This window comes from Pelophylax lessonae, assembly GCF_965119305.1.
Source record: "Pelophylax lessonae genome assembly, chromosome: 2".
Classification (NCBI taxonomy): domain Eukaryota; kingdom Metazoa; phylum Chordata; class Amphibia; order Anura; family Ranidae; genus Pelophylax; species Pelophylax lessonae.
In genome coordinates, this window is record NC_138769.1 from 150,647,287 (window position 1) to 150,675,104 (window position 27,818).

Below are 27,818 nucleotides of genomic sequence, written 5' to 3' on the forward strand. Positions count from 1 at the left end.
ACTGATAAACATTACTTTCATATATTTTAGATTCATTACACACAACTGAAGTAGTGCAAGCCTTTTATTGTTTTAATATTGATGATTTTGGCATACAGCTCATGAAAAACCAAAATTCCGTTCTCAAAAAATTAGCATATTTCATCCTACCAATAAAAAAAGTGTTTTTAATACAAAAAAAAGTCAACCTTCAAATTATGTTCAGTTATGCACTCAATACTTGGTCGGGAATCCTTTTGCAGAAATGACTGCTTCAATGCGGCGTGGCATGGAGGCAATCAGCCTGTGGCACTGCTGAGGTGTTATGGAGGCCCAGGATGCTTCGATAGCGGCCTTGAGCTCATCCAGAGTGTTGGGTCTTGTCTCAACTTTCTCTTCACAACATCCCACAGATTCTCTATGGGGTTCAGGTCAGGAGAGTTGGCAGGCCAATTGAGCACAGTAATACCATGGTCAGTAAACAATTTACCAGTGGTTTTGGCACTGTGAGCAGGTGCCAGGTCGTGCTGAAAAATGAAATCTTCATCTCCATAAAGCTTTTCAGCAGATGGAAGCATGAAGTGCTCCAAAATCTCCTGATAGCTAGCTGCATTGACCCTGCCCTTGATAAAACACAGTGGACCAACACCAGCAGCTGACATGGCACCCCAGACCATCACTGACTGGGTACTTGACACTGGACTTCAGGCATTTTGGCATTTCCCTCTCCCCAGTCTTCCTCCAGACTCTGGCACCTTGATTTCCGAATGACATGCAAAATTTGCTTTCATCCGAAAAAAAGTACTTTGGACCACTGAGCAACAGTCCAGTGCTGCTCCTCTGTAGCCCAGGTCAGGCGCTTCTGCCGCTGTTTCTGGTTCAAAAGTGGCTTGACCTGGGGAATGCAGCACCTGTAGCCCATTTCCTGCACACGCCTGTACACGGTGGCACTAGATGTTTCTACTCCAGACTCAGTCCACTGCTTCCGCAGGTCCCCCAAGGTCTGGAGTCGGTCCTTCTCCACAATCTTCCTCAGGGTCCGGTCACCTCTTCTCGTTGTGCAGCGTTTTCTGCCACGCTTTTTCCTTCCCATAGACTTCCCACTGAGGTGCCTTGATACAGCACTCTGGGAACAGCCTATTCGTTCAGGAATTTCTGTGTCTTACCCTCTTGCTTGACTGGGATTTTTTAAAAGCCTCATGAATCTTTTGCAGGTGTTTAGAGTTAATTAGTTCAGATGATTAGGTTAATAATTCGTTTAGAGAACCTTTTCATGATATGCTAATTTTTTGAGATAAGTATTTTGTTTTTTCATGAGCTGTATGCCAAAATCATCAATATTAAAACAATAAAAGGCTTGCACTACTTCAGTAGTGTGTAATGAATCTAAAATCTATGAAAGTCTAATGTTTATCAGTACATTACAGAAAATTAACTTTATCACAATATGCTAATTTTTTATGAGGGACCTGTATAAGTAGCTAGCCTGACTGTAATATGTTTGTGTACAAATGGGAATTTTCAGTCATTTATTAATTTGAGTTTCGGAAACTCGACGCTACAGATGGAACATGAGATTCCAAGTTGACTCATTATGTTTATATCTGTACTATTTCCAGTTGGACATCCTATTGCTTCCTAATTTTACAGACTGCATTAACATTTTTGTCAAGACCTTTTTGATTTTAAGGGTCATTGAGGAAAAATTGCTGTTTTGTCTTTAGTGAACCGGTAGTATTTTATGGGCAGTACTTTACATCACAAATGCCAAGTGTAAGCAGATAACCCTGTAGATTAGAGCTAGTTCACACCACAGAAACGCAGTCCAGGTGACTTCCTAGTGCGTTTCTGTATGCGCTACATTATGCATTCCAATTTCATTTTTTATGGGTTTTTAATGCATTTCAGTGTTTGTTTTTTTTTTGTTTTTTTTTGCTTTAAAGAGGAAGTAAACCCTCCTCAGGAAGTTGTATCTATAGGTAAGCCTATGTTAAGGCTTACCTATAGGTACTGTAAATATCTCCTAAACATGTACCGTTTAGGAGATATTTACATTTGATGCAGCCAGTGACGTCACTGGCGCATGCGCCCTGTGCCGTGACCGTCGGCTCCCGCGCGCGTGCGCGGGAGTGACGTCACCGCGGCTCCGGCCAATCAGATGGCCGGATGCAGCGATCCCGGAAGACGGGCGACTGTACATGTCGCCCGTCATAGAGGTAAGAGAGCGGCGCAGCGAGGGCTCGTTCTAAGGTAAGTATTTGATAATGAGCTAGTATGCGATGCATACTAGCTCATTATGTCTTTATCTTTCAGGATGTAAAGAAAAGAAAAAAAAAAATTATCGGTTTACAACCTCTTTAATGCATTCTGGTGCATTTTATAAGCAGTTTACTACGTTCCAGTGCAGTTCCTTGCAGAAAAAATGCAGCATGCTCTACTCATTTTTGAACACTGCGGTTGTGTAAGCTTTGCCATTGAAATCCATGTAACCTACTGTCCCATTGTGTGTGTGTGTGTGTAAGATGTTATGTCATGTAAAATGGATACCCAACGTCATGCTTTAACCACTTACGGACCAGAAGGTTTTACCCCCCTTAATGACCAGGCCATTCTTTGCAATACGGCACTGCGTTACATTGACAACTTGTGCGGTCGAGTGACTTAAAAAAAAAATTGATGTCCTTTTTTTTTTTTTTTTTTTTTTTTTTTTTTTTTTTTTTTCACCCCACAAATAGAGCTTTTTCTTTTGGTGGTATCTAAGAACCCCTGCAATTTTTTTCTTCTGCTATTAACAAAATGAGTGAACATTCTGGAAAAAAATTACTTTCTGCTATAAAAATTTCCCAACAAAAAAAAACATTTAAAATCTAATTTTTTTTTTCATCATTTTAGGCCAATGTGTATCCTGCTACATATTTTTGGTAAAAAAAAAAAAAACCCCAGTAAGTGTATATTGATTAGTTTGTGCAAAAGTTATTGCGTCTACAAACTAGGGCAAAGATTTTATATCCTATTTATATTTTACTAGTAATGGCGGCGAGCAGTGATTTATTAGCAGGACTGCGACATTGCGGCAGACAGATCAGACACATAACTGAAATTTTTGACACTTGAGGGGGGGACCAGTGACAATACAGTCAGTAGGGATGCACCGAAATTAAAATTCTGGGCAGAAACCGAAAATGCAGGATGCCTTGGACCGAAAACTTTTTTTTTTTTTTTTTTTTTTTTTTTTCTTCCCCCAAATGATTTTAAAATAGATGGGGGCATACACCAGAAACAGGCAGCGACATACACCTGTAGCTGCCACCCTGTCGCAGTATATGTACTGTGATGGGTTGGCAAGTGGTTAATTTAATTACCAATGGTATTTGTATTAAGCAGCATGAGGGGGTAATGTATTTACACTGGTCACTGATGCATTAGTGACCGACCAATGGCAGTTAATTAACCCCTTTGTGCTGCATTAGTGCAACCAGTGTCAGTGTTAATTAACACTTGTTGCACTGATGCAGCACAAAGGGGTTAATTAACTGCCACTGGTAGGTCACTAATGTATCAGTGACCAGTGGCAATACATTAACCCCCTCATGCTGCATAATACATATACCATTGGTAACCTCAGCGCCCCACCCCAATTATGGCAATCTCCTTACTTGTGGGCACCTCCATGTCACAGGCAGACTAACTCTGCTCCTTCTGTGTCCTTCCTTTTAGAAATCCCACCTCTGGCTGGCGGCCTGCCTCCCCGTGATGTCACTACTATGACTGTGTATGAATGAACTAACATGGCGGGCGAGCGACAGCTAATAGCTGTGACTAAGCGAGCCCTTCACTTCCCTGTCAGCGGAGATACCCGCCTGACAGGGAAGTGAAGGGCTCACTTAGTCACAGCTATTAGCGGCCGCCCGCCCGGTGTGTTAGTTCATTCATACACACAGCCGTAGTAGTGACATCACCGGGAGGCCGGCCAGAGGCAGGATTTTTGTTTTTTGGCCATCATTAATTTCGGCATCTTTAATCCATTTTTGTCCGAAATGGAAGAAGCCCATTTTCGTTCGAAAATTTCGGTTGCCGATATTTTGGTGCACCACTAGTCAGTGCTAAAAATATGCACTGTTACTGTACCTAATGATACTGGTAGGGAAGGGGCTAACCGCAGGTGCGATCAAAGGGGTAAATGTGTCCCTAGGGTGTGCTTTTTAACTGAGGGGGGGTGGGCTTGCTGGATGAACGGAGACCTGTGTTCCTAAATAGAAGGAACACAGAATCCCTGTGTTCATTACTGACAGAACAGCGGTCTGCCGTGTTTACATCTGCAGCCTTCCATTCTGTCTCCACGGGGAGCGATCGCGGGTGCCCGGTGGACATTGCGGCCACCGGACTTGCTGATTGGCTCCCCCTGTTGCTGATCAGCGCGTGCACTCGCTCTACTAGCTGTCCAGCGAAATGTCGTACAAAAACGTCATACAGGTACGTAATTTCGCTACGGTACTTAAAAATCTCCATGGGCGCCGCTTTAACATTTTTACAGGTTACTGGTTTAGAGTTAGAGGTGGTCCTGCGCTACAATTATTGCTCTCACTCGAACAATCACGGCGATCCCTATCATGCGTGGTTTGAACAGTTTACATATGCTTGCACGGCTTATGTATGCGTTCCCTTCTGCGCGCATAAAGGGATGAAGCGCTTTACATATATTCTTATTTTATTGTATTTTAACTACCCAAATGATCCTGATCAAAAGTTTACATACCCCAGTTCTTAATACCACATTGCCCCCTTAAACATCGACAGCTTGAACTGTTTTGTGGTATTTGTGGATGAGGCCCTTTATCTTAGATGGTAAAGCTGCCAATTCCTGGAAAAAAGCCTCCAGTTCCTGTTAATTCTTGGGCTGTCTTGCATGAACTGCACGTTTTGAAATCTCCCCAGAGTGGCTCAATGATATTGAGGTCAGGAGATTGAGATGGCCACTCCAGAACCTTCACTTTATTCTGCTGTAGCCAATAACTGGTCGACTTGACCTTGTGTTTAGGATCATTGTCATGTTGGAATGTCCAAGTACGTCCCATGCGCAGCTTCTGTGCTAATGAATGCTAATTTTCCTCCACTATTTGATAACCTACAGCATTTATCTTGCCATCAATTCTGACCAAATTTCCTGTGCCTTTTTGTAGCTCACGCATTCCGAAAACATCAGCGATCCACCTCCGTGTTTCACAGTAGGAATGGTGTACCTTTCATCATAGGTCTTGCTGACTCCTCCAAATGTAGCGTTTATGGTTGTGACAAAAAAGCTCAATTTTGATGCTGTTTGACGTATTGTAAGCGGGATACTTTGGCATTTGCGTAGTAATGGCTTTCTTCTGGCGACTCGACCATGCAGCCCATCTTTCTTCAAGTACCTCTTTATTGTGCATCTTGAAACGGCCACACCACATGTTTTCAGAGTCCTGTATTTTAACTGGTTATTTTTGGGTTTTTCTTTGGCAGTTGTGCCTGAAATTTTAGTTGGTCTACCTGACTGTGGTTTGGTTTCAACAGAACCCTCGTTTTCCACTTCTTAGCGTTTAAACACTGCTGATTGGCATTCTGAATTCCTTGGATATCTTTTTATATCCCTTTCCTGTTTTTATACAGTTCAACTACCTTTTACTGCAGATCCTTTGACAATTCTTTTGCTTTCTCCATGACTCAGAATCCAGAAATGTTAGTGCAGCATTGGATGAAAGATGCAAGGGTCTGTCAGGAGTCCAGAAACTCATTGACCTTTTATATACACACACCCTAATTATTTGCAAGCAAACAGACCACAGGTGAGGACGGTTACCTTTTTTAATAGCCATGCAAACCCCTTTGTGTCAACTTGTGTGCATGTTATCAGGCCAAAATCACCAGGGTATGTAAACTTTTAAACAGGGTCATTTGGGTAGTTTCTGTTGTCATGATTTAAAGAGTAAACAGTTGATAATGGCTTCAGCCAAACACTGAGTGAAAAAAGTTTATCATTCATATTCTCTGAAAAATGGCCAAGAAATCATAATTTCTGCCAGGGTATGTAAACTTATGAGCACAACTGTACATACCTACACTGTACCTTAATTTTTTTAGACCCCAAATTTTTACCTTTTTTGAAGCAAAGGAAGAAAAAAAATGGAACTGGCAGTCATCTTGGCCTCACTCGACTCCATGGCTGCATCAGATTGCTCCCTGGTTTTACTGATCCATTGGGTAAGCCCGGGAAGTGGCGAGAGATGCCTCTTGCTTTTAAAATTGATCCTGTGGCGAATCCGCCCACGAGTACTTTATCTGAAAGAGAATCTGCCTTAGTTTAAAGAAAAAAGGTTATGACAGCTTGCCGTCTGGGACAATTTGCCATTTCTCACATTCATGTTAAAATCCACATTTTTTTTTTTCCTATAAAAAGTACTTGGAACCCTCAAACATAGGATTTATATAGCACCAACAGCTTTACAACATTAAGGCAGACAGTACAGTTGCAATACAATTCAGTGCAGGAGGAATTGGAATGCCCTGCTCATTTGAACTTCCAAGCTAAAAGGGAGGGCCAAGTGATACAAAGGTAATAATTATGGAGGATGAGTTGATAGAGAAACATGTGCGGTTAAGTGGAGTTAGGATAGGCTTCTCTAAAAAGGGTTTTCAGAGATCAACTAAAAGTGGACAGAGCATGAGATAGACTGATTGGGGTAGGTAGTTCCAGAGGATGGGGGAGGCTTGGGATAAGTCATGGAGGCGAGCATGGTAGGGGGGGTGATGAGGGAGTTGGAGACCAGGAGGTTTTGAGAGTTAGTGATGTAGCTGGGGGCAGAGTTGTGGGTGTTTTTTTTTTTTTTTTCTCCCCCCCCCCCCCCCCCCCCCATTTTGAATTTCTTTTGTTGTATGATCGAAAGTGGAGTGAACTTGAGGGGTGGAGGGAGATTGGGGTTTTTTCAGCATAGAAATGTTGAAAGCAATGAGAGGCTGACCCAGGGGAGGAGGTGTAGATCGAAAATAGGAGAGGTCCAAGAACAGAACCTTTGGGGACCCCGATGGAAAAAGGAGTTAGTACTGCCGGTGACAGTGTGGTGCGGTTTGTAGGATGAGAACCAAACAAGAGTACAGTGATGGAGACCAGAGGAGTGAAGTTTTTTGAGGCGGAGGGTATGGTCAGCCATATCAAAGGCAGCAGAGAGGTCCAGGAGTAGGAGTATAGAGTGGCCATTGGTTTTAGCCATTTAGTAAATTGTTTGAGTTTTTAGAGATTTGATTCTGTGAAGAGTTAGGGCCAAATCTGGACTGAAGGGGAACCAGTAGTTTTTTAATCTGTGGGGTGACTGGTGCATGTTTTAGAGTTGGGAAAGATTAAATATGTGCAGTAGAGTGTGTAGGATAGAGCCAGAGGTTGGTCATAGTAATTCTGAGGAAACTGGGCAGGTGGTTAGGTGGGCATTAGAAACATTTAGTATTGATCCTATTTTTGAAGTGATTGGTGATCTCCTGTGGGCAGTTAGTGGGTGAAGGCAGCAGAGGACAAAGTAGAGGGTTAAAGTTAGAAAGAGTTGATGGGGCCTGGATGTGGAGGTAGGAATTATATTATATATATATTTTGGAGGGCAGATTTATATTAAAATCTTTCTGAGAGGTTTACCCTCATATTATATGGTTTTGGTAAATCTAAAGAAAACTTTGATAGCGTATGGCCAGCCTTAGTCCTAAGCCACATACATACTCAAGAGCGCGGCTACATTTCTTGAGACTGCTGGGGCTGTCAGTTCGCCAAGGTTGTGGGGGTCATGGGTTTGAATTCAGTGTGTCTGTGGGGGGGGGGGGGGGGACGTGTCTAGGGAGGATGACTGAACTGTGTAGACAGCAATGGCTAGGTTGGGGCAGGGATGAGACTTTTTTTTCCATAGAAATAGACAGAAGCAGAATAGAGAAGAGGTAAAGTGGCAAAGGTAACTGTTAGGCGGTTAGTGGGAGAGGAGGGGGAAGACGGGGACAGAGTGAAACTAATAAGGTAGTGATAAGAGAGGGGAAAAGGGATCATTGGACATGTTGCACGGAGTGCTTAGGAGAATAAAAGGTCAAGAATGTTGCCATCAGAGTTGGGGATATATATGCATTGTTTCAGATCAAGGGAGGAGGGTAGACTGAAAAGTTTAGAAGTAGCTGGGGTGTTGGTATTTACAAGTATGTTGAAGTCAGAGCATGATTGGGCATTTTTATAAGAGAAAAAGTAAAAAAGAAAAGTTGCCAGGCAGATAAGTCATCAAGGAAGATCGATGCTGGTCCAGGAGGCTAGTAGATCACATCCATTCTCAAAGAACCTGGAGAAAATAAACTAATACAGTACACCTCAAATGAGAGGGAGGAGAGTGAAGAACCTACAAGGTGCTTTGTGGAAATAGGAGTTCAGCTCCACCACCCTTCTTTTTGCTGGATCTGGAAGAGAGTCCAGAGAAGGCCACCATGGGGGAGGGAAGCAGAGTTGGATTCATGAAACCATGTTTCAGTAACGGCAGGTAGATTAAAGGAGTTGGTGATAAAAAAAAAAAAAAGACGTGGACAAAAGTGAGTTTACTTCCTAAAGGCACATAAGGAAAGGCTGGTTTTGGGAAGGAGATGGAAAGGGACTAAATTTTGTTCCTTGTAGCTTCTGCCATAGGGTGTGGGGTTAAGGGTGTGTTGGCCAGTTAAATGAAGAAGGCCCATGGTTTGGGGATGAATCTCAAGAAGTTAGGAGAAGCAGGAGGAAACCTGGAGTGGGATTTGATATGAAGGTACATGCACCAGTGTCTTGAGGGTTTTATTTAGTGATCGACCAATATCGTTTTTTTTTTTTTTTTTTTTTTTTTTATTATCCATACCGATATTTTGGTCATCGGATATCTATTTTTTTTTTTTCCACAGGTACTATTGTGGAGGGATCCCCAAACCCCTCCTCTGCACTTAAAAGCATTCAAAACGCCAAGTTTGGCTGTTTTGAATGCTTGCTTTTTTTTTAAATTTCCCACCGAGTACCTGGAAGTGGTCATGACATCCCTTTCTGGGTTTTGTACATGGAGACTCCTCAGCCGCATTGGTTGTCATTTCAAGACAGCCGACCGTCGGCTATGGACGCCAAAACTGGTGTGATTCCCGAAATATTGGCAATATCGGTAACCTCAGGGGCTGATTCCGATATATCGGGGAAAGTGCATATCGGCCCTCGATATATTGGTATTGCATAAATTTCAAGGGTAATAACCGTGCTAGGCTCCTAATTAATAAGCAGCAACTTAAAGTGTGACAAACACAAAAAATAAAATCAGGTAAAGTAATCTGCGCTGGGTTATGACTGTTCCATCCCTGATACTCATCCCTGATACTCAATCAGTAAAAAACATATGAATAACAGCAATTGACAGTAAGTCCCAACACAACTCAATGTGTAGACAAAAAGTGTCTTAAGTGGTGAAAATTAAATATGCAGTAGGGTATAGGTTCCTAGTGATATTCAAAGAGTCAATAAAGTCTTTGTAGAATCCGGGACAATCTCCACTTCTTGACTTGAGGTCAATAGGTGTAAAAAGCGCTTACCAGATCCTCATAAAATTGAAGCAAGGTTCAGAATAAAGATCTCCCGACTCCAAACCAAGACGACCCTCTTGCTAATATAGTCCTTTTTCGTTTGAGGACTATATTAGCAAGAGGGTCGTCTTGGTTTGGAGTCGGGAGATCACAGTTAACTTTATTGGTGATCAAGGGGTTGAGGGTGACCCTAGGGGCGTTATTCTAACTGTCAGGGGGCGTGGCTTGTTAGATCATTAGAGACATGCGATCCTATATAGCAGGATCGCATAGCCTCTGTGATGATCTAAGGGAGAATGACAGACCGCTGTGTTTACATCAGATTCCAATCTGTTTTTTGTTTCAAGGAGCATAATACAACATTTTAGGCCCCATGCACACAGGGCGTTTTTGCAGCTGCTTTTAGGAGCGTCAGAGCAGCTTGTATTTCTCCTGAAGTGAACTGTGTTTTCTTTGTATCCTGAACAATTCTTCTGGCAGTTGTGGCTGAAATCTTTCTTGGTCTACCTCACCTTGGCTTGGGATAAAGAGATCCCCATATTTTCCCCTTCTTAATAAATTATAGAAAGTACTGACTGGCATATTCAAGGCTTTGGATATCTTTTTATATCCTTTTCCATCTTTATAAAGTTCCATTGCCTTGTTATGCAAGTCTTTTAACTGTTATCTTCTTCTACCTGTGGCTCAGTATTTGACCTGTGGTTAATTACCCTTGATTTACTATTTTAACCTGTGTGCCACCTTGTGTGTCTTTACCAAGGCCAAACATTCCAGGGTGTGTGAACATTTGATCAGGGCCATTTGGGTGATTTCTGTTGTAATTTAAAAAGGAGCCAACTCATGTGATTGTTTCATATGATCACTATCCTTAGATAAAAGGCAGTTTTTTTCACATGATCAGTCATTTTTTCATTATCCATGCCAACGTTTCACAATTTCTGCCAGGGTGTGCAAACTTTTGAGCACAACTGTATAGACCCATGTCAGCCAAGAAATGGTTAAAAATACTTATAAAAAAAAAAAAATGTAAGGTTTGCTTTTCTGGCACAACCCACCCCCCACCACCTTTCCTTCCTTACCTGTGCCCAAACAGTTTTTGGCAAAGAAAAGTTTACAAGATGTAGTGGTTACAATAAAAAGAAATGCCTTACTCCCAGCTTCCTGAAGGTATGATTGATGTCCCTGCACCTTACCACTGCTTCTTGGGATAGCCGAGTCCTCAGCAGAGTTCCCATAGTTATTAAATAGTGCTAGTTGGAGCAGAATTATTGGTGCACAAAAATGTAAACCAAGGTGGAGCTGATTGTAATATGTGCAGTGTTACTGCTGGTGGTGTTCTATGCTCTCTCAGAGCACCTATGATCGGTGCCTCTGCCCTGTCATCAGATAAATGAGAGGCTGTTGAGGCAGGGAATGTAAATTATAGCAGGGGAATACTACAATCTCATTTGAATGACAGCTCTGGGACTGTTGATGTCACATTCAAGATTTTGGCACCCACCAGTAGTCCCTTGTCTGTTAAATATCCTATATCAAATATTGCAGGAAGATTAAATGCCCAAAAATGGTAATTTGACATGTGATCCTGTGGAAAGCATACTGTTGATAATATGGGTTCAAACCTTAGAAAATACAGAAATGAGCGCTAAACCAAAACCAGTCATGTGAAACGCCAATGCATTTCAGGGGCAACACAGGATAGAACTTGGACGGACCAGAGAAAACAAGACTTTGCAGATGTTTAGTCCAGACTTGCCAGTCTTGAATGTCAAAATTTGATATTGTTTACCAAATATACAACTTTCATAAGGCTACCACCCACCAGCTTTGATTAGACCATTCCAAAAATAGAGTAAGATCTTTGATCTGATGCACAGCTGCTTTAAAGCGTAGCTAAACCTGAATATATTGCAGTTTACCTGTCTTTAGATGTGCTGGCTTTGTTTGTTTTCACTTTTCTGGCTAAGAACATTTTCAGCAACTACAGAAAATACCTGTTTAATTTTGCTAGAAATGCACTGTCCTTGTCGCTTCCTGTGAGCATAAAGCACCAAGAACCTTCTTTCTTGTGTAATCCGATTTTTGAATATTTTGTAGCTGCTTTTTAATACTTACACAGGAGACTTGAGAATCGTTTTAATAAATTCAGTTTGTCCCTCTGACTGAATCTATAACATTGCTTTTTGGGGTGTATTTTTAATAGACCAAAAGTGAGCAACAAGTTATTTTTATTGCTTTACGTGCGGTTTAGGCGCATCACTTAATAGTCCAATTTTCGAACCCAACCTGATCTAAACTGTTTATACCTGGCTGGTTTTTCCATGAATTGTTAGCCCATTGTACGAAGTATATTTGAAAATGTTAATTTCTGTTTCGTTCATTGGCGGACACAGCTCCTGATCTTCATAACCATTGAGTAATACTGCCCCCTACAGGAGTAGGACACTAGACAGAAAAATAATCTGGCTACGCCTATGGGCAGTCCCAGGGGGTATACTTCCTCTCTCTGCTATAGGTAGTATTTTTCTGCCTAGTCAGGAATAAGGACATAGTTCCATGCTGGGATCTCTGGTCCTGGCAATTTTTTTCTCTTAAGATAGAACTTTGTTTTTCTGCTGGTTTTTCCTGTGAGATCTACAATCAACTGCCGGACTGGGCGACAGGCTGGATAATCTAGATCCAGTGGTCACCCCAGTCTGGTCAGCGAGCATGCGCAGACCTCAGCTCCACGCCAGGCCGGCTGCGGCATAGCCCCACTGGACAGGGGCTGGCCTGCGAGTTAAACGCCTCGTGAGGTCGCATATGACTGGGTCTCGGCCCGAGTTGCAGCGTTAGTCCTGGCGGACAGCCCCCCATTTCGTTGGCAGGAGATTCTGTCTGGAGCGATGCCCACCTGGTTCCTGGTATGGTGTGTAGCTGTACCCCCTCCCCCCCCCCCCCCCCCCCCCCCCCCCCGTGGAGGGTTTTCAGGTGGATGTGGGCTCCTCCTTGGGATAGTCTGACCTCCTGGTTCCCCTCCTTTCCATCAAGCACCTTCCTTTCATCTGCCCCTCATCCCCACATATGATGGGGCTGTGTGGGTGGTTTGGTCCACCTCCTGGGGTGGGGGCAGGGCGCTATTCTGGCAATGGGGGCCGGGGGAGTGCACGACCAGACGATACGCTGTGCTGGTGGGGGGGGTTTATACCTGGTTGGGGCTCCTGCCAGTGCCCCCCCACGTCCTGCCTGGATCTATCCTTGAGGCCCAAGGATCCCTCCTATGTCCCTGAAGGCCTTGTGGAGCCACGCAGGGCTGCCATTTTGCTGTAGCCTCTGTTTCTATGCATTACAGCCATGTTTGTGTAGTCCGGCGGGCATTTTGCAGTGGTTTGCCATTAAAAATAGCGGCGGCCATGACACTGGAGCCCTCTGGGCGGTGATTCTGGTGGTGGGAGCCCTCCTATACCCTGGTGCCGAGTCCTGGATCTTTTCACTTCCTGATCGCTGCATTTGGAGTGCAGATTATCTTGGTGGCTGCAGGTGCTGGTTTCTGTTGGGGTTCTCTCCCCCTCTGCTGAGGATTGCTTGGCGCTTGTGCCTGGCGACTGGGTGGTGCTGCCAGCGTGGTGGGGTTTTTACTTTGTGGGGTCTCCCTGGTGACTCATGGAGTCTTCAGAGCACATCTCACTTCGTTCCCCTTTCTGGGGCTACGGGGCCCTCCGGGTCCCAACCATCCATCAATGCACTGACTGTCCTTGAGTCCTTTGTGTCCCGGGTGGAGGTGGCTTTCGGGCGACGGCCTAGCAACAAGCTCCACCGCCTTTCCCTGCCTCATCTGTCTCATCAGATCCTGAATCTGATTTGGATGACCCCCTGCTGAGTCTGCAACCACGCCCCTGGAATCCTCTGATAGTGAGGATGATTTCACCACATCTGCAATCGCGCACGAAGAGGCGCTGGTGGAAGCACTGATTGATTAAAGATTGAGGACGCAGCTTGGGCGAAGGCGCAGGTTCCCTTTGGCACTCTCAATCGTAAAACGCGTTTCCTTTCCCTGCCTATTTTGACAAAATTGTCGCTAAAGAGTGGGTACAACCAAAGCGTTCTCTTGGGGGTCCCTAATCGATTTTCAATGCGTTACCCCTGTGAGGACCCCCTTAAGTAGACTATTCACCCAGTGGTGGACTTTCTGGTTTCCAGGTTGAACAAGACGACCATGATTCCAGTTGAAGAGCCTCTTGCCTTTAAGGATCTGGCTGACAGGAAGGCGGAGGCTGTGGCTGCAATATGTGCACTCTTTGGCTGGTTCGGCACGGAGACCAGTATTCACCATTGCCCTGGTGTCACAAATTCTGACCGAGTGGGCTTTTATGCTGAGCTGGCAGCTGGTCAAGGGGCTGCAGTTTATCTGTGATGCCTCTTTAGATTTAGATGTGGCTCGGCTCTTTCAGCAGTGGTCCTTTGTTTCTTTTGGTTCAAATGCTGGTCTGCAGACCAGACTTCAAAAAAGGCCTTGACTGATCTTCCCTTTCAAGGAGATGGCCTGTTTGGAGCTACCCTGGATTAAAAGGTCTAACGGGGGGGGGGGGGGGGGGAGAGTACCTTTGTTTCGCAGGCTTATGAGTGCAAGGAACCTCGTCGTAAACAATGAGCCCTCCTTCTTGGCTCATAAGTTTTTTTTTTCGTCCCTCAATAAGGGCTCGTAGCCTTTCAGGGCCTCCTCTGGAGGATCCAAACTAACCTGGTCTGGCAAGCCGAGAGCGGGCTTCTCCAGACCCGCAGACAAGGTTCCTTCAGCATGAAGGTGCGCCCTCACCCGTATCAGGGTGGGAGGATGTCTTCACTGATTCCCGGATCCGTGGACTTCCCTGGTACAAGACAAGTGTGTCCACGAAGTCAGTCGGTATGGCTACAAGATCGATTTTTGCTCTTGTCCCCGGCAATGTTCTTCCTTCCAACTTGTACCTGTCCCCGGACCGCTTACAGGGTCTGTTTTGGGGTGGTACAAGACCTGTTGCTTCCAATTCCGACTTCAGAATGTTTTCACTCAAACCTATTTACATTTCCCAGGTAAGAAGGCAAGGTGTGTCCAATCCTGGACCTCAAGGTGCTGAACTGCTTTGTGTGGGTTCAGAATGGAGTTCATTTGCACGGTGGTGGCATCCCTGCGTCGGATTTTTATGCCTTTATCGACCTCGAGGATGCTTACCTTCACATTCCGATATGTGGTCACCAGCACTTCCTCCGCTTCGCCGTGGGAGAGGAGCGTTATTAGTTTGTTGCGTTACCCTTTGGTCTTGCATCTGCGCCTCAGATTTTCACAAGTGTTAGCCCAGGTGCTAGCTTTGCTATGCCAATGGAGGATCGTGGTCTTGGCTACTTGGACTATCTCCTTCTGTGAGCTAATTCTCCCTCTGCTCTGGTGGAGAATCTAAGATCACAATAAGAACTCTACGGTTGTTTGCTGGATTCAGAATTTTCAGAAGTCTGCTCTGGTTCTGTCCACAAAGCTGGGCCATCTGGGTCCGACCCTGGACCCCAACTTGACCGGAGTGCTCCTTCCTCTGGACAAATTCCAGAAATTGCAGGCTGCAATTCTCCTCCTGCTATCCAACAAATGGTCATTCCTCCGGACTTGCATGCGGGTGCTGGTTCTGATGTCTACCTTTTTTTGAAGTGGTTCAGTTTGCACAGTTCCATATGAGGTCCCCACAAAGGGAAATTCTGTCCAAATTGGACAAGGCTCCGTAGTCTCTGGACAATCGGATCTGGCTGAGGCTGGGCATGGAGTCCCCGATATGGTGGCTTCGTTCTCTGGTGCTTTTACTGGGATAAATCCTTCCTCCCATTTTAATTGGACAGGGATCTCTACTGATGCCAGCCTGTCTGGCTGGGAAGGTGTGCTCGTCAAGCATTCTGCTCAGGGGATCTGGACTCGTCCAGACTTCTGATCGATGTATTGGAACTCCGAGCAATCACTGTGTCTGGACCATTGGATGGATCGTCTTCAGGGATGTCCAGTGCGCATTCAATCGGACGATGCCGCGGCCGTAGCTTATGTCAATAATCACTAGGGGGGGCAAGTGTCCTGGCTGCTCTGAAGGTAGCTGGCATTCTAAGGTGGGCAGAACGAATCGTTCCAGCCCTCTCCGCCGCACACTATCCAGGGGTGGAAACTGTCAGGTGGATTACCTCAGGTGGCAGGCGTTGGACCTAGGGGAGTGGTCCCTTCACCCGGTGGTGTTTCATCAGTTGTGTGTCTGGTGGCGCATCCCCAAAGTGAATCTGTTGGTGTCTCAGCTCAACACAAAGGTGCAGAGGTTTGTGGCTCGGTCATGGGATCCTCTGGCAGATGCCAGACGCACTGGTGGTCCTGTGGGGTCAGGATCGTCTGATTTTATGCCTTCCCCCCCTCTCAAGCTTCTGCCAAGACTTCTACGCATGATCGAAGCAGAAGGAATTCTGGTCATCGTAGTGGCGCCAGGCTGGTCGCCGACGTTCCTTGGAGGCATCCTCTCTGGAAGGATCTGCTGTCCCAAGGACCAATCCTCCATACTGCTTTATGATTGCTGGGTGCTGAAGGATCAAGGTTTATCTGAGTCTGTGATTTTATATGCTGTTAAAAGCTAGGAAATCTACTTCTAGGAAGATCTACCATCATACGTGGAAGACGTACATTGCGTGGTGTGAGTCCCTTGGAGTTCATCCTTCTCCTTCTCGTGGCTCTGATCTTGACCTTCCTTTAACGGGTGTGGGGGGGGGTAGAATTGAACGCAAATTGGCCTTGAGTACCATCAGGGGTCAGGTGTCGGCTTTGGCGGTCTTCTTCCAATGACCATTGGTCACATTTCCTGGTGCATACCTTTTCTTAGGGGTGTTTGACATTTTTTGTTCCGCCAGTGCGGTCTCCGTTGCCGCCTTGGGACCTCATTTGGTGCCTTCGGTCCTCCCAGAAGTCTCCCTTTGAGAATCTTCCGTTATTCCCTTGCTTAAATTGTCTGATTTTCATTTGAATGAACATGTTATGTTGCCTTCCCTGTGTCCCAGGCCTAAACATCCAAAGGAAATTGCAGTGCATGCCTTGGATGTTGTCCAGGCAATTAGGGTGTACTTGACAGCTATGGAGCCTTTTAGGAAGTCGGACTCCCTATTGTGCTCAAGAATGGGCCTCGGAAAGGGTTGTCGGCTTCCTCCTGCGGCCGTTTCCAAATGGATCACAGACCGTTATTCAGGCCTATTCCTTCAGGGATCGGGTTCCTCCTTTCCCTGTCAAGGCGCACTCTACTCGGGCGCTTAGTGCCTCCTGGGCCTTCCGTCATCAGGCATCAGTGACTCAGGTTTGCAAGGCGGCCACCTGGTTGTCGGCGCACACTTTCCACAAAGTTTTATAAAGTGGATGTGTTGGCATCTGCGGATACTTCTTTTGGCCGCAAGGTTTTGTAGGCTGCTGTTTTTAGAGGACCTGATCCTATTTGAGGGTGTATTTTTTTTTGTTTTTTTTTTTGTTTTGTTTTTTTTTCAGATGGGCTCCAGTTGCCTGGTTGGCTGTTTTTAGCTTTGAATTTTTTTTGCTGTTCCCACCCCTCATGTTTAACACTGCTTTGAAACATCCCAATGGTTAGGAAGATCAGGAGCTGTGCCCGTCAATGAAAGAGAATTGGGATTTTTGACTTACTGTAAAGTCCATTTCTGACATTCATTGATGGACACAGCAACCACCCCTCTGTGCTGTTGTAATTCTTCTGACACTGCTTGTAACAAAACTGAGTACCTATAGCAGAGGGGGGAGTATACCCCCTGGGGACTGCCCATAGGCGTAGCCAGATTTTCTGCATAGTGTCCTACAACTGTAGGGGGCAGTATAACCCAATGGTTTGAAGATCCAGAGCTTGTCAGTCAATGAACATTAGAGAAATGGATTTTACAGAAAGTCAAAAATCCTATTGTTTCATTGGTTTACAGAGGAGCAGCATATGTGTTTTGCTTTTGTTTTTGGCTCATTTTCTCCCATTTTTCTTTCCACAGGTTGGTGAACTAGTGAAAGTAACAAAGATTAACGTGAGTGGTCAATGGGAAGGAGAGTGTAACGGAAAATATGGTCACTTTCCATTTACACATGTACGTCTGCTGGATCAACAGAACCCTGATGAAGACTTCAGCTGAGTGTGACTTGGACCAATTCCCAAAATGCGAACAATCTTGCTCTGTTTCCCTCTTTCTCCATCTGCCACTTAGATTGCCTTCCACAGGTTTTCGAGATGTGTAGCTTAAAAAAAAGTAGCAAATGCCCCCAAACCCTTTCGATTGTGATCAGGCAGTTCTTTGAGATTTGGCAGAGTCAGGGTACAAGCTTGCATTTTGTTTTTTGAAAGTAGGCAATAATGAAACATCAAAGCTTGGCAATACCACATGCAAATGCAGTGAACTGCACGGTTGCTTATAGCAAGGCATTTTATTTGAACAAGGGACATTTTTACAGGGCTTTTGTTCTTTCTCCTTTTTGTATAGTTTTCCAGACCAGCAGAAGCCTCAAGATCTGACATTGGACATCACCATTTTCTAAAACTGACTTTTAACGTTTCCTTTTGTAAACACTGTACGCCAATTTATTTGGCTAAATAATTATGCATATTGTGTTTAAGTCAGCTGTAAATGAAATTCAAAGAGCTGCTTTGCTATTTCCAGTATTATTTCTTTAATCCTATATATAAATTAAAAGCTGAACCTGCAAGGCTTTTTAAAGTTTCAAGACAAGGGGGTTCCAGTTTTTGCCTAAACTGATCTGTATGCTGTGCTGCTGCCTCTTCCAGTGAAATCATGTCTACCACCCAGCACTCTCTGCTCTCCTGCCCCTAGCTGCTTCTCTCTCTCCTTTTCCTGGCACTTCTCTGCCCCCTGGAGGCTGTACTCCACTAACCTTGACATGCTTTTGTTATCTCTCTGGTTTCTTTTCTTCCCTGGGTTCTTGACATTTTTGCTTTCTCCTCTTCTCCACACTTCCGGCAGTCCACTCTTCCGGCAGTCATCTATTTTTTTTTTTTTTTTTAACAGCATTCCTTTAGACGGTCTTGTACCTGCTCCACACATCCTTTATTGGGCTCTCTTCTTTGCTACACTATCCTCCATCCCACTCTCCCTGTTATCCCCAGCTGCTCTACTGTCCCTTCACTTGCTACATCTGTCCCCTCCATTTCCAAGGGTACTGCAGAGAAGCGTTGAGTAAAAAAAAGTGTCTTCAGCTTTACATTAAAGAAGCAAAACAAGTGAGCGATCTCCAATGATCAAAGTATGGGTTTCTACAATACTATGAAAATTGTTCCAGTTATGAGTGCTGCGCCAATAGGGTGTCTCTAGTGATCTGCGCTGTCACATTCAGCATTCCGTGTGAGAAGACAGCTATTGATTAACATTACACAAAGCTAAGCAATGGCAAGTAGTGACAGTGTCACTGAAAAGTGCTGAAAATGATATCCCCTGAGTTTAGGAGACTTATCCTGTCAAGTTCACCTCATTTTGAACATTTTCGGTCTTTGACAGAACCCCACCAACCAATAACTCAGTACAATCCTTGGATTGGTCATGCCTCTCTTCCCCGCCAATTTCATTCTTGTGGTTACATTGCTATCCCAAAATGAGAATACCCCTATGGTGGTACTGTTATTACGTCAACCCTATTATTTCCGGACAAGTTTATTTTCATTGCCTGTGCCTCAATGCTGAACAGGTCAACAAAAAAAGCTTGAGTTACAGCATCATAAATACTCATTGTAAAACTTAGTAATGTAAGTACTACTGGTGCCAAATTGTTTTGTAATGTGCTTGAAAAAGAGTAGGGTTTTCCTTCTGTTTTTCAGTAGCAATGGCACAGTATTACAGATCGAGATAACAGTGAACATGGTGCCAGATGTGAACTGAAACACCTATAGCAGCCTGACAAAAAGGGAGAAACACAAGGGCAGGAAGCATCATTTAGGCTATGTCTGCAGCAGCCTCCCCTTCTAAATGATGTAAAAGTTGTGTAAATGTATTTTTTTTTTAATAAGTATGTTATTTCAAATTGCACATCCCACAAACTCTCTTCTATATATCCTTTTTGTTATTGTTTAGTACTTACTGTGGTTAATGTATGTCTTTCAAATTGCTTTTCAAGAGTACCTCCTGACATTTTTTCTTGAGTGAATGTGTTTATCAGATGAGACTACAATTAAATCCTGTGTCCCCCCCTTATTTAGAACTACAACATTAACCAAGCATTCACTACAGGTGGTGAATATTGGTGTATGTGTTTTAAATGACTGGTTGATTCACAATCAGTGAATGTTTAGTGAAAGTCAGTTTACTACTTCATAAATATGCCCCAATGTGTACTTCTTAAAACCAAACTGATTTTAATAGTAATGAAATAACTTTCTATTATAAGTAAACCCGAAAACTATTAAGACATTGGGCTTCCACTAGATGGTCTATAGAAGGTTTATTTTGAGGTAGTGGTTTCGTGGGAATAAATAATGGCACACTAGATTTGTTAATGTTTGTATTATTGCAAGTTTGTGTTTATTTTTATTAAAGGATTAATAAAGGCAAGTTAATGGGGGTGTTAAATCACTGTGGATGGTGTGCCTTTTATAGCACTACTACCCCCTTTGTCAAATGTACTTTTATCATACATTAGTCTATTTTTTTTTTCTTTTTTTTTTTTGTGACTTGTGTACGTATAAATGTGCAATTAATGTTTAACACAAGGTCCTAGTCCCCACGTTTTGTCTTGTTTCTCAGATGACCTGCCACTGTTGGGATTTCCAATCTCAGTAATGTTACCTGGATATTTTTGCTCATCAACCTGGGTTCAGCAGATCCTGGGAAGTGGGCAGCCAGTGTGCCTACAGTTACACTGGTGCCTAATGCATTTTTTATTTTGTTCTTTGCAGAGGGAGTCAAGTTGCATGTTGGCACCTAGATTGGCTTGCCTAGCCAATAAAAACACTACATTTTTGTTCCCATCCCTGATCTCAAGTGCCCGGACCCACTTTTAGAATTAAGCCAAGATTTTCATGTTGGTGCTTGTTCACAAACACAACCTTTTAAGTGGGCTCCCAGTTCTTTACAATTTTTCCAGCCTGTGCCTTTTTGGTTTTACAGAGATTTGCTAGATTATGAAAGTCTCTTCCAAAATGGCCATGAACTAGGAGTAGGAATTTGCAGAAAAAGTGACAGGAAAAGTTTTAAGGCAACTTGTTGGTAAAAGGAAAAAAAAATACAGAAGTTGCTTTTACTGACTTTGAATGTGAAGACTGTCTCAGTCATTGTAATTGACAAACTATTTGCTAAGACAGTGAGCACAGGTGTAAATCGCCTTTCCCAACAAGGTACTAAAGGAAAGAATAAAAATGTCATCCCCCTGAGCTGAAATTAGAAAAAGGACAGCAAATGCACTTCCTGTATTTTTCCTGACAGGTTCTTTTAATTTAGGGCCTGCGTTGATAGCAGGTTTCAAGTCCATTCCGCCAGCTTTTGAGGTCTGTTTTTTTTTTTTTTTTTTGTCACTCATCGTTCGTTGAAGTTGACATCCTAAGGTGCATTATCTTCAATCTGTTTTTGCTTTACTGTTGGCTTGTGGGAAGATGCCCTATTATGACAGGAACTTCCATCGGCACAAGCCCCAAAGAAACCGAAAATATGGGATACTTTTTTTTATCTGCGAAGCCTTCTATTATGTCTGAAACATAATGAGCAAAATTGTAAAAGATTTTTTCTTAACTTTCATTATTTAGCTGCTCAGGGATGCTGATGCCCATGTCAATGTGCCATCACTTCATTTCTCATTACATTATGTTCTAGGGCTGCAGGATTAATCGTTAAAAAGGAAAAAAGTGTGATCTTGATTCACCCCCCCCCCCCCCCTCAGATCCTAAAATGGCATTCCCTCGCTTCATACAGAGCCCTTCTCTGCTCATTTACAGCTGTCAAGCAAAAAGAGCCCTGCAAATGTTTATCAACATTAAGGCTGCTAGATAACTATAGATTCGGTTCACACTGGGGCGACACGACTCTGTACTACTTCGGGGGCGACTTGTGCATTCCCATGCACCACGACTTTGGAGCGACTTGCATGGACTTCACATAATGGAAGTCGCTCCGAGGTCGCTCAGAAGTAGTACAGGACCCTTTTTCTAAGTCAGAGCGACTTGTGTCGCTCCTATTAGAACGGGTCCTGTAGCAGTCAATGGACTGCGAGGGAGCGCGACTTGTCAGGCTGACAAGTCGCGCTAGTGTGGACCGGGTCTAAGTGTCGGTGCACACTGATCTGATACGACTTCGGGCAACTAATGCCGTCGCCCGTGCACCGCTACTTCGGCGCGGCTTGCAACGACTTCACATAATGGAAGTCAATGCAAGTCGCTCCGACTTAGAAAAAGGTTCCTGCACCTTTTTTTTGCAAAGTCGGAGCGACGTGAGTCGCTCCAATTAGAACGGGAACAGTGTGAGCCGGCATTAGACACAATGTTTTGCAATGTATCATTTCGTTCTTTTAGATCAAAGGAATGATCTTCTGTCTGTAAAGGAGGGCAGTTTAACCACTTAGACTAAGCCTTTTTCTGACGCTTGTTGCTTACAAGTTAAAATCAGTATTTTTTGCTAGAAAATTACTTGGAACCCCCCAAACTTTTTTTTTTTTTTTTTTTTTTTATATATATAATTTTTTTGCAGAGACCCTAGAGCATAAAATGGCGATTACTGCAATCTTTTATGTCAAACTATTTGCGCAGAAGTCTTTCAAATGCGTTTTTTGGGGGAAAAAAATACACTTTAATGAATTTTTAAAAAAATCTAAGCAGTAAAGTTAGCCCAATTTTTTGTATAATGTAAAATGTTACGCTGAGAATCATGATTTTTATTCTTGGCAAAAAAATCGTGATTCTCATTTTATCCAGAATCGTGCAGCTCTTATGTTCTGGTATCTCCAACAATATGATTCATGCTCAGTCATTTGAATTTTCTTGTATACGTATACTGTAGGCCATACCTAATTATTGGAGAGCCATTGTGATTGCACTTTGCCAGTTTAGTTTCTCTGGTTCAAGCTAAAGCCATGGTGTAAAGTAGGGATATGCAAACTGGCCCTCCCAGATGTTTCAGAACTAAGTCCCATGAGGCATAGCAAGACTGACAGTGACAAGCATGACAACCAGAGGCATTATGGGACTTGTAGTTTTGCAGCAGCTGAAGGGCCACAGTTTGCATATCCCTGGTGTAAAGCATTTTTTTGTTTTGTTTTTTGTGTGTTTTTAATACTGCCAAGCGTTCATGTCTTTCTAAAGCTGTTATTTCCTGTTTTAATTTCTTCTGTAAATTCTGGTTGGTGGCCATTAATCACATGAGTTGAGAAACAATGAATTAATATACTTATTTTTTTATGCCTTTGAACACTGTTGATAACCTGGAAAAGATTCCAGACCAAATTAAGTAAACCTAGTGAGCTGCAACAAACACTAATTTCTTTCTAGAACGCTATTGTAAATAGTCAAAGTAAATTGGTGCTCTGGTCAGCCACAAATGTATTAACCAAAGTCTGTGGCTTTTAATGTATGTGGTTGTTACAGAACAATAGGCTCTTCCAGATATTAGTTTGAAGCACCTTTTTTATTCACCTGCAAAACTGAATGTTTTATTTGTATTACTGATCATGCAATGTCCTTGTATAATTGTATATTGTAAAACAAAGTGGCAATACTGTTGTACATGTTGCTCAGATTTGAATCCTATGAACCCATAATTCTTAGAACTTATGTTGCCAAAATACTGCCTAGGATTTCATACAGAACTCAATACTCTAGCAATATTTAGATTGTTTAATGGCTTTTTTTTTTTTTTTTTTTTGCTGTTTTTATTCCCCATTCAAAAAAATGTAGCAATATTCTACTTCACAATACGCTGTCTGAATTGATGATTTAATATGTACTTAATACCATTCTTTTTAAATTTCAACTGCCATTGACGGTTTACTTCAATTTTCTTCTTGCTAGAAGTTTCGCAACAAACTTAGATTAAAGCTAGCCATACATGTGGCAATTTAAGAGTAATAAAACTTTTTTTTTTTTTTTTTTTTTGTCAAATACCTAAAATGTTTTTGAACTACCGCAAGATGGGATCAATATTGTTACAATCAAACCTTTTGGTAAATTTCTGCTTTTTTTTTTTTTTTTTTTTTTTTTACAAAATTTCCAAAAGTCTTATTAAACTGTAATGCTGTAATGAAGATGTTGCTTTTATTGCCGGATTTAGAATTGACAATCTACTGAAATCCGGGGATCGATCAAATTCAAGGGTGGTAGCTGGCTTAGGCCGGCCATAGACAGTTTGAAAATTGGCCTTTTCAGCAGGAACCGGCCGAGATTCGAACCATGTATGGGTTGGCTGAATTTACCAAGTTGATTGGGTACTACCAGCCTGCCAGATTTTTACGTGAGATTGCTAGTGGCTAGTATAGTCACTAGCCATAACCACGGTCTTCTGCTGGGGATGGCTAAAACTTTACTCTATACAGTGTGTGTATAATATGTATGTATGTACACACACCTAGCTCCAGGCTAAACAACTAACAGCTGCCTAATTCACAATACACTGAAATCAATGTGCTGTTAATAAGGTTATTGCAAACAAGTGGTTAATCTGCTCAGTAGCATAAGATTAAAATCTCCTGTAGAGATAAGCCCTAAACCAGTCACTGGATTCCAGACTATTCAGATATTGGAAGTAAATTTTACCTTGGGACACAAGTGTGAGACATTTATATTACAAAGGCAAGCCTCAGTCTGGATGGCATACATTTGCACATAATTTGTAAATCACAGCAACCGCTATTTTGTGGGGTAAAATTGATAGCAAAATTGTGGGTTTGGTTTGTGCATTGAGCAGAAATCACCCAGTTTCTACTTTTGGTCTACTTCTAAACTAAAGATGCCACCTTCAGAAAGTGAATCTTTTTATTAGGCTCTCAAAAGGCAAAAACAGGCAGTTTCTTTTTTTTTTTTTCTAATTTACTGTGTGCCAGGTTTTTAGCTTGCGTGAGCTTTGTATGTGTTCTTCTAGCATAGAGGGATAACTTCAGTTTGAAGGGGTGCATTGAGTCCTTCAAGTGGTAATCCCCACATTTTTATATTATCTAGGGTGTGTAGTTGTCAGGTTAATAAATTTTCTAACTGGGGGCATAGCATATTTAGTTTTTTCTCAGTTGGACCTAATGCCGTCTGTGATGATGGGAGTAAGAGTAATCAGGAAGTCTTTGTTGAATGCATATAATAGAACATAAAAGGTTTCATATTAACTTATGATCCCCCTCTGTAAAAACTGGTCACATGACTTTTTGTAGACCCACTGGCTTTCAATACTTGATACTGACCTGGAACAACTGTGCTTTTCAGGAAAAGCAAAGTAATGGGTGAAGGCCTTATTTGCTCTTATTCTAAGTTAGTGACTCCTGTGCTGAAGCAAGAGGGTCATCGCAAGTGGCTTTTCAAAAAGAGGAGACCCGTTTTCTCTCGGGAAAGGTTTCTTTTTAATTGCTAAAGAAATGGCTGCATCCACGGTGTGTAGTTGAAGGAAGGCCATGGCATAAGTATTTAAAGCTGAACTCCAGGCAGTTGGAAAAAGCACGATTTAGCCTTTATGAAAACCCTTACATCTGTTGAATAGAGCTGGTAAAAAAAATCATGAATTTGCAATATTTAAAATTTTCTGAGGTCCCTTGCGTAACAAGACTCAATTACACAGTGGCCAGTTAGGTTGTACTACATTGCACAATACTGGTTGTTACTGTGGGAGTTTGCTGCTTGGAGGAGAGAACAGTGTGGTGCTTCTATTGAAGGTGGAGTCTAAAACCAAGCTGTATTGCCTAACTGGTAAAGGAATGCGAGGTCACGCACTGGGCTATGTTTTGATTTGTTACCAGGATAACAAGGCTGACTGAAAAGGATTTCAAATGCTCTTGGCAGATAACACAGTTCACATATGAGACCAGCGGTGTCTATAGCTATTTGGAGTTAAAGTGGTTCTAAAGGCAGAAAGGTGTTCTTTTGCCTTCATACATGCAGTCCATCAGACACAGCAGTGGGAGCCATTGGCTCCTGCTGCGGTCATTTACTGCCAGGGTCGAGTCCTGCTGTCTATCAATAGACCCAGACAGCGTGGCCTGGAAATTAACCCTCACAAGTGCACCCATAGCAGGTGGCTTGCTATAGGGGCTGGAAGGCGAAGCCAGGAGAACCGGCGGGGGGCCAGAGAAAAGGAGAATTGGGCTACTCTGTGCAAAATTATTGCAGAGTAGGAAAGTATGACCAAAAACCAAAAAAAATTGTTTGGAATCACTTAAGGTACATGTGGGCCTTTTTAATCTTGGCTATAAACACTTGTCTAAAAAAAAAAAACACTTTCACACATTTAATGTATGCGCAGCTCAGTAGACACTTGGAGCTTACAGAATTCCTGCTTGTCAAAGCTACAAGGCACTTCTTAAGATTTGTATTCAGCATTCCCAATCTTGGGCTAAAAGTAGTTTGGAGGTCCAAGAAATCTGCTTTAGACTTTTAACCTAGTTTATGAATACAGTACTTGTTAAATGTGGTCTTTCAGTTTTAAGAGGTACTGGCATGCTCACTATGACCCCTGTAATTTAGCTAAAGTAGGAACACGCTTGCTTGCTTGCTGCAAGACATCACTTAGTGCCTGAGAAAGCTTGGTGTCTAAACCTTTGCTAATACTGACTTAGAAAATCAGTATTTGCAATACACGAGTGGGGTTCACATGCATTGAAAGAAATAGTACACTATTCATCAAAGTCCCAAGTAATAAAAGGTCAAATATGGCATTAAAGTCAAACATGCAGGTTTATTTCTTGGTGTTGATATAAAGATATAAAGAAAAACCTGAAACTAGTAAGGTGTCAAGTTTGTTCAGTACATGCTTTCATTCTCTTTGGGCACAACATTGCATTATGTCTGAAGGTTTGTGCTTATAGCTTTAATTTTCTAAAGCTTTGCTCACATGCACAAGCAGTCGAAGAGTATATAAAAGGCCTAGTTTTACCCTGTTGTATTCTCCTCTGTGTTCTAATGAAGTTATATTTGCAAAAAAAAAAAAGGCCTAGTTACCCAGACTGCATTCTGTCTGTGTGCAGTAAAAGCTCTCATAGCAATCATTGCATTCAACATAGGGGTCAGCATAATGAAATATGCCAGGAATCATGAAAGCATGTACTGAGCTTCTAGGGCCAATATGCTCTTTCTGACTTTGTTGAAAGGTACCCCCTTTTTTTTTTTTTTTTTTTTTGCTTTGTGTTGGGGGGCACACAAGCTTTTTTACAGTGCTTTGAGTTTCCTGACAGTGTTGAGCTATTGCATCAGCTTTCCTGCCAGCATAAATGTGAACATTATGCATTGTCCCTGTTCAAACAAAAGGGACATGGTAGTATGCAGTAGTCGGTGTGGAAGTATTATCCAGTTACTGCATGTGCTACCACAAACATTGCACCTACTGTTGGTTCTAAATCTGTCTAGGACAACTAAAACTTGTAGAGGTGTATAAATTCAAACACTAAAAACCTGGAATTTCCAACTTGCACAATTTTGCTGATTTTTACCTTGCAACATAGAACACAATTTTGAAAATGAACTGCAGAAATTGTCCATTTTTTCTGACTGAAAAGGTGTTGTATAACGCTCACCCTTGCAATTTTTACAGATATAGCCATCGTGGCAGCTTCTGGTTCCTAAAAAGTAAGTCCATCACATTTCAGTTTAGTTTAAATAAAGAAAATTACAGCAGGATTACTTTACAGTGGTCTTCACGTTCATGTAAATAAACCTCATACATTTAGTTACAAGTTTAAACTAAACCCTGATTGTCAGTAATATGCAAACCCCTTGCCATTTACCCAACACATACTGTTTAGGCCCCGTTCACACTGGGGCGACGCTACTTGCCGGGGCGACCTCATAGGTCGCGGCGCGCTGCTCGCACCGCGGCCTCGGAGCGGCCGGCACGGACTTCATAACATTGAAGTCTATGCAGGTCGCTCCGGGTCGCCCCAAAGAAGCTCCGGACCCTTTTTCTAAGTTGGAGCGACTTGTGTCGCTCCTATTAGAGCGGGTCCGCAGCTTCTCTATGGAAGGCGACCTGCCAGGCGACCAGGTCGCCTGACAGGTCGCCCCAGTGTGAACGGGGACTTAGGCCATTGCTATCAAAATAGGTGCAAATATGTAAAGAAAACTGCCAGACTGTTTCAATGA

General features: G+C 42.9%; 1 protein-coding gene across 2 annotated transcripts in view; it reads left to right on the plus strand.

Annotated features, from left to right (window-relative positions):
* CRK (CRK proto-oncogene, adaptor protein) overlaps window positions 1-18,402 on the plus strand; it is a 38,959-nt gene extending 20,557 nt beyond the window's left edge. The window contains exon 3 of one of the 2 annotated variants that reach the window (XM_082247801.1): window positions 17,560-18,402. In XM_082247801.1, the coding sequence (XP_082103927.1) occupies window positions 17,560-17,697 (138 nt within the window). In that variant the 3' untranslated portion in view covers window positions 17,698-18,402. The remainder of the gene's footprint in view (window positions 1-17,559) is intronic. The other variant, XM_082247802.1, reaches the window with a different exon arrangement.
* The last annotated feature ends 9,416 nt before the right edge of the window (window positions 18,403-27,818 follow it).